Raw genomic sequence first — 7,670 nt, 5'->3', positions numbered from 1 at the left:
TACCAACTTCAGACACTTCAACGCTCCTTACCACTGTGCAAATGGGTTTAAGACTTAAGATTCTTTCATGCGAGGAAGCTTTTCAGCTATCTTATGGAAGGTTCTGCACAGGAACCCACTTTTGTTTAAAATAATGTAGGCATTCAAGGGAAGTCATTCTTCCCGAAAGACACCATATGATCTTGACTGTCAAAGTGACTTAGAAATCCAATCAACCATGTCAGGTCACAACAAATTACATTAACATAAAAAAACAAATTCATTTTTATCTTTAATAATTTTATAAAAAATACATTCAAAACACAAATATTATAAAAGTGATGACAATGGATACTTTAAATCACATGAACCTTGATGAACATATATGTACATAATTTTTTTATATAAATTCTCTATAGAGAAACCTTCCATAAAGACCAAATATAACACTTTATATGTCAACTGGTGACCATACAATTTCTGAATTACTCAATTCTAAATAAATCATATACAATTTATTTAGAATTGAGTTATTCAGAAATTGTACGGTCACCAGTTGACATATAAAGTGTTATATTTGGTCTTTATGTAATGTCTCGGAAGGTGACCTTTTATATCCATATTTGTAAAAAAAAAGTTAGGTGGCCTGTTTTTGCAGACTACCTGTTAAATAAGGTCATTTTTTTTCATTTCCTAGAACTGAAGTAGTCTTAACAGACAGTTTCCGAACTTTCCTTTATCACAATCTCCATAAAGCTAATCAGTAAAGGGAGACAACTTTCTACAAACTTGATAAGAATTATTCTTGTGAGACAAGTCAATTTTCGTTGTCACTAATTAACCCTTTCACTGCCATAGGAATGGCTTATGCCGTTTCTATAATAATAGTAGTAATGATAATAATAAATTAATAATAATTATAATAAAAATAATAATAAATATAGAGAAAATTATACCATCGACAATAATTATTATTATACTCACAGATCTGGAAACATATATAATTATTATAATACTAATAACAAATAATAATAATTATATTAATTAATAATATAGTAATTTCTTAGAAAACCCTCTGGCAAATAGGTGATCAATAAAACAATAACCCTCTGGCAGCGAAAGGGTTAATATATATGTATGTATATAATATACATGCATATAAGAATAACATGGTAAAATGACTTTTTTTTCATCAAATAAATTCCCTTTCAATGCTATGAATGTTAGATGGTGTTCTCCCAACTTTTTCTAATAACAGTAATTTACATAAACTGACATGGCTTCAGTGCGATAGTTCATGGTATAAACCCAGTTTAGTAAAGTATGGATATGCTACTGATCTAGAGAAAATGCAATAATCCACGGTTCCAATACCATTCTGCAGTTTGACAAAATCTTACTGTTCATCATAGGTATCTTTTTATTGAGTTTTCTTGTACCTAAATTATTTTTAGTAAGACTGTGAAGCCCATTTCAGATATTATAAGCAAACCAAGACATTCTGTAAGCATTCATTAAAAATAAACAACAGAGTGTATTGGCAGTATCTATGTATCGTCGACAGTAAAGAAGAGACATAGTCCCTTTGAAGATTTTAAGAAAAATTTAAGCTAACATCATTGATCCGCTCATAAGACGAAGAAACACTTTTGTCTTCAAAATGGAAGAAAAAATTCCCGTCTTATAGCCGGGTAAATACTTGTAGTTATAACTGACAATAGCTTAAGTATTATGTCATGTTACATGATTATATTAAGTGACTTTTTTCCGAATAATACCACTATCACTTGTAATTAGTACTGCAATATCTAAATATACAATATTGCTGCACCATTATAAACCCGTTACAAACGTTTTTCTCACACACTGCTCATCAAAATATTTTGAACCAGCCAGTCATTTCTGTAACTCTCAGATATTTTGTAAAAACGTTTGCACTCTCATGAATTCCTGGAAAAAAAGATAAGAAAACCTGATTTTTCCAAATAAAACCTTATGAATAAAATATTTTACCTAAATCTCATTTGCTCTATATAAAGAAACTGAAAAAGGAGACATTCCTCAAAAGCGTTTGAAAACAAAAATTTAAAGGCTTGTTTGATTGACTCTGTTCGTGAGTTGCACATCTCTCACGCCCCCTAGCGCCCGCTTAATCGGTATTCAATCATAAACACTATAAACACATTGAAATCAATGACCCAGAAGAACCTGAACAATATAACCACACTGAGATGAAGTAGGTATGGGCAATTTTACAGCTTCAACAAGGCACTTCACACCAGCTGTTGTGAGTATAGAAAAACTATTACGAATGACCATATGAGCCGTGCCATGACAAAACCAACAAAATGGGTTTGCGACCAGCATGGATCCAGACCAGCCTGCGCATCCATGCAGTCTGATCAGGATCCATGCTGTTCGCTTACAAACACTATAACAAGTAGAGAAACTGATAGCGAACAGCATGGATCCTGATCAGACTGCGCGGATGCGCAGGCTGGTCTGGATCCATGCTGATCTCAAACCCATTATGTTGGTTTTGTCATGACGCGGCTCAATTACAACTTTCAAAGCATGTAACATATTTTGCATATATATAAGATATAATACATTACCTGCTGGTTTGTAAATAGAAATGATTGTGAAATATATTGTTTCCTTTGTACTTTGTCAAACCTCCATAAATGTATCACGTGACCTGAAATACAAAATTATGCATGTTCGTATTATGTCAAGTTTTAATCGTGGTCAGATGACATTCCGTGCATAATTTTAGGCAACGGGTAAGACAATCAAACTTGAAGTGTACATACATTTCGAGCAAGCAGTAGGATTAAAGGTTTTAGGGGCTCAGATGCATTGTGAACTTTAAACTATGACCTGGTAATGTAGTCAACAAGTATAACCCCGATTTGATGCTTTTTGCGACGCCTGGCCATACTAATTATTTTTCTGCAACCTAACGTTATTTGTCAATTGATATTTTTGTATATGTTTACCTTCCCGTATTAAGGAACTTCCAAAATTTAACATACCAACTACCGAAATTTAACTCACCAACTACCGAGCTTTGAAAATCTCCGCCTTCGTCGGCAGTGAAGAAAGATCCTTGCGCCGCTGTTATTTGGTCATATTTATGAAGATTAACATAGACATCTTGTTTAACGGGACAGAACAATGAGGTACCAGTAGGCTTCCAGTCTTCCGTTGAAAAGACGTCACAGCCTCCACGTACTGGTAGAAACGAACGCCCTGTAAAAATGTATACTAAATTTTAAACATATATATGGCTTATGGAAAAGATGTTAAATATAATTTTCATGATGGCTGAATTTACTAATCCAGAAAAATGCTCGCAAATGTTTTACTGTTTCCAGATTACTTTCTCATATCAGAGACTTAAAATACTTAAATATAGATGTGTGTTAATTAATAGTGTTACATATAAGAAATGACGCAGACAGAGTATGTCATAAGATATTAATTGCCAAGTAATGAGCTAATCTATATAAAGTGACAATCTCACATTGAAATGTCACTATGTGGGAACATTGGTCAAACAGAGAAAAAAGGCGGAAAGCGTCTCCGTTTTGTTGTTGTTTTTCTTTTTTTGTGGTGTACGTTTAACGTCGCACCAACATAGCAAAGGCCATGTTGCGGCTTTACTGGTTCAGGAAGACGTCACGTACCCGTCTGTTCATTATTTCATGCACAAACGAGCACCTGAGTAGAACCACCGACGTTCCGTCAGCTAGCAGCATGACGAATCCGAAGACACTGGCGCGGGCGGCAATTGGAAAACATATCGGCAAGAAGTCTCTTCAGTGAATTTTATGATACAATAAACATTATGTAAGCACTAGAGTAACGCAAAACCCAACTCAAAGATTCTTATGTTTAACAATGCATCTTTACCTCTTATGAACAACCGCTCTCCCGTTGCGTCCATGGTTTCCTCTATCTTTCTTTTCTTGCTAATTCCGCCAGGCTGGTTATTATTTGCACAGTGTATGCTGTTTCCGTTAAATGCTTTTGTAAAGTTTTCTTGAAACACACCGCTCATCTCTTCGAACGGGTTTGAATTTTCATCACAATCTGCCATGGTGTAAAAAAAACATCATGAATCAAATTTGTGTCTCGTTATGTTTCATGTATATAACTAACAACAAACCTTTAAATCTTTCTAGACCAAATATACAAGGTTATCTATATTTATAAACAATATATCATATAAACTACATGTATCTATCAAATACCTCTCTTCAGTGGCTATAAATATATCTTTAAAAAATTTATCCCCACGACAGACATCCCAAACCAATTGCTTTGAAATGTTTGTATCACTTTAACATTAAATTTAATCAGTTATACAAAATCTAATTTATTTCACCTTTTTTGTATCTAAAGTATGCAATTTTCTTTTCAAAGCGTCTCGGTCCACAGAAAAAGTAAGGTTAACGTACTGTCGACATAAAACGTATGTTGAGTTCAGCAAATCTACTAAACGATTAACCTTGACCGTATTGTGTTAAACTATCGTATTGTAAACAATAATGACCTACTATGGTATATTTACTACAGTTAACTAATTACAAATGAACTTATTTAAATATGAAAAAATAAAGAGTAACGGCAAAATTTCTATCTACCTGAAAGCACATGTACTTTTATCTCGTTAAAAAGCTACCGGTTAACTCAATATAAATGTTATATTATAGATATATGAGTGAAAAATTTCATATAATATACTTTTACGAGACTTGACCTATTTCAAACTACACGTATATCAATAATAGCAACTGCAGACGACATAAACATGCATGATAAATAGAGACAAATATAAAATATATATGAAGTTCCTATCATCTGTTGTTGTTGTTGTTGTGCAGCTGTAAGCCTGTAACCGAAACAAGCAGATCATACTGTTTTCCTTCTTAATTTATGCTAAAAATAAACTCGTATATGATTAAATGACCGGACACATAAAGCAAACAATGTAGTTCTAAATCCGTTAAATTAACTTTTTAAATCCTTACACATAATTTCACTGCAAATTCCGGATGTTTATCATGATTTAAAAGTAGAAAAAAACACTCAGGTGTGTATTTTTGTTAGATTCGGTTACGCCATATGAGACAACGCAATACTACACACTGATAAACTTTTTGTGTTGCTATTTGTGAACAGTGGTTATGCCCATTTTTAGATAAAAATAGGGACATAATCTAAATATAATGTTCCTGTAAAAAGTCCCTATATGAATAACGGAATCATCAGTATTGTAGTAAAAAAATAGTAATGTTATACAGTTGAACATTTTATAGGTATAGTTGCATGAAGTCGTTATAAAAAATATAAATAAAGAAAGAAAAGGATATGACAAATGCCTGGGTCTCCTTCATAGGCACTTGGTTTCGTGATAAAAACTCTTTTTGAGAGGTTTGTAGAACTCAAATTTGATTGAATATAACATTTTTTAACGTAAATGTCTCGATTCTAAAACACTTATTTTTCCGATGTTACTAAAAACATCGGTTAAATGACTGTTTTAGAATCGAGATGTAAACTATAATATCGCGCTCGATCTAATTCTTAAAGTCATGACTTGAGATAGTTAAACTAGTATCTCTGTGTAAAATAAATATTTACCCTACAAAGTAGATCTGTAGCACATTATATATGTAACTGCTCATTTGGGAGTCAGTGATGATTTTCCACTATTCGGAATATTTGCACTAGATATATTTCGGAAAATTGCAAACATTTGTCATGGACATACATTACTATAAAATAGATATCTTAAAATCCTTCAATGAAAAGGTAAAGAAGAAAAAAAAAATGAAAAGAAAAAAAGATTCACAAATATCTGTTGGTGGGGACGTAAACCTTCCAAAGATGGACCGGGACACTTCCAGTCCATAGGTCAAAGAAACTTTCACCGATGTCAACCTCACTCCCTACTCGAGGAAATAGCATGCTTGACTTATTCCTCACTAGTCCTACTCTAGTTAACCAGGTCCATACCCTCCCAGACATCAACTAGTGAAGTGTAAGCCAATACATCCGCAAGGGTAAGTGGTAGCAAGGATAAGTTACCTAGGATCCCCTGAATAACAAGAAAAATATTACATACATTCGTATGTATTATAAGTACGATTGCATACTACTTTTTGTGAAGACTTTATGTTTGCTGAATTAAAGGTGTAATGTAAACTGAACAAACATGTCATGAGATATTTTATATCTTTAAACATTTTCATGGAATGTAATTAATGTATCACCATTATTTTCTCATCTGAAGGCATGCAACTTTAATATGCCATATTAAAGTTACATGCCTTCAGATGAGAAAAATGATTTCAAGGAAATCAAATTATGTAAAGAAAATTCACGGTCAATTGACTGCTTTGAAGCATAATCACAAAATAAAATTACAGGAAATTAAAAACCTTTTTAATACACTTAAGGTAGAATTTCATTGTAAATCATAGTCAAAGATTTGAGATATGATTATTTATTCATATTAACATCATTATTGGTTATATATTGATAAAAAAAACCCCGAAAGACACAGTTTGTAAATATTTATTACAATAAAATATGAAGAAAGTATTCGCGTCGAGGTTAGCTATAACTGGGACATACGATAAGTATCCCAGGCTATAATTAAAATTCCCGCGCTAAGTCGCCGTGGTGCTTGGGATAATCACTTGATACTGTAAATGGCAGCCATTTTACGATACGAATCCTCGGATAGTTTATCCTGCCGAAAAGATATGAAAAATTACTTGCAATTCAAAGTTTGCTGGCTACATAAAGATTATCGATTTACTCTGCCCTGAGTATAATAATATTGACGTGTTTTCATTGGCTTAAACCATCACGTTACCAATACACATGTAGGTGTGAACTAATTTCGTGTTCATTAAAATTATTCCGTTAATAGACATATAACAATCTTATTTACAAATGAATTGATAAAACAACAATCCCAAAAGCATTTAAGATAATAACAATCATTGGAAAAAATAAATGCATATAAATTGTAAATTTGTGTATGACAACTCAACCCCCTAAACAAAACATAATAGACTCAACCAAAACAAGCGCCTGCTTCTTCACCTAACTATGTAGTTGCATGACCATGATTAGCAATTTAGTAAACCAAATCTAAGAGATAAACCTATTGTAAAAATAATACTATGACCACAGCAGATTTCGTACAAAAACTGCAAACTGGTAGGAAAAAATATCGATGAAGGCTTATTGCCATCCAAATGGGAATCTGCACTTGAAGCCTCAATCTTTAAGGCAATCTGCCAAGCCCTGCATATTATAGGCCAATTTCCTTAATATGTGTTTTGTGTAAGGTTTTGGAACACATATAAAATATATAGTTTCTTCTTCAATATAAAACATTTTACCAACAATAACATCGATTTCAGGGAAAAAGGTAATGTGTTCCGAAACTTGTTAAGTTGGTAAATGACCTAGCTGGTCACCTCAGTCTATTATAAGCAAGTAGATTGATTCTTTCAGATTTCAGTAAGGCTATCGATAATCAGTCATAAAAAGTACTGCTAAAAATACACGGCTACGGAATCAGAGGTCAAACTTTAAGATGCAAACAGTTGTGATAAATGTCAGCAGCTTAAACCGATCTCAGAATTCTCAGGCGTGCCTCAAGGCTC

The 7,670-nt window shown here is 32.9% G+C and overlaps 1 protein-coding gene across 1 annotated transcript; it reads right to left on the bottom strand.

Moving 5' to 3' along the window:
* Positions 1-258: 258 nt before the first annotated feature.
* LOC132751220 (uncharacterized) lies at positions 259-4,649 on the bottom strand. The gene is made up of 5 exons (XM_060741369.1): positions 4,629-4,649; positions 3,895-4,074; positions 3,037-3,231; positions 2,595-2,677; positions 259-1,929 (listed from the first exon to the last, which is right to left on the bottom strand). The coding sequence occupies exons 2-5, from the start codon at positions 4,040-4,042 to the stop codon at positions 1,891-1,893; spliced, it is 465 nt and encodes a 154-aa protein (XP_060597352.1). The 5' UTR covers positions 4,043-4,074; positions 4,629-4,649; the 3' UTR covers positions 259-1,890.
* Between the last annotated feature and the right edge of the window lie 3,021 nt (positions 4,650-7,670).

The sequence above is a fragment of the Ruditapes philippinarum genome, unplaced genomic scaffold (assembly GCF_026571515.1).
Source record: "Ruditapes philippinarum isolate M1 unplaced genomic scaffold, ASM2657151v2 ctg470_1_1_1_1, whole genome shotgun sequence".
Classification (NCBI taxonomy): domain Eukaryota; kingdom Metazoa; phylum Mollusca; class Bivalvia; order Venerida; family Veneridae; genus Ruditapes; species Ruditapes philippinarum.
This window is presented reverse-complemented; position numbering and strand designations above follow the sequence as displayed.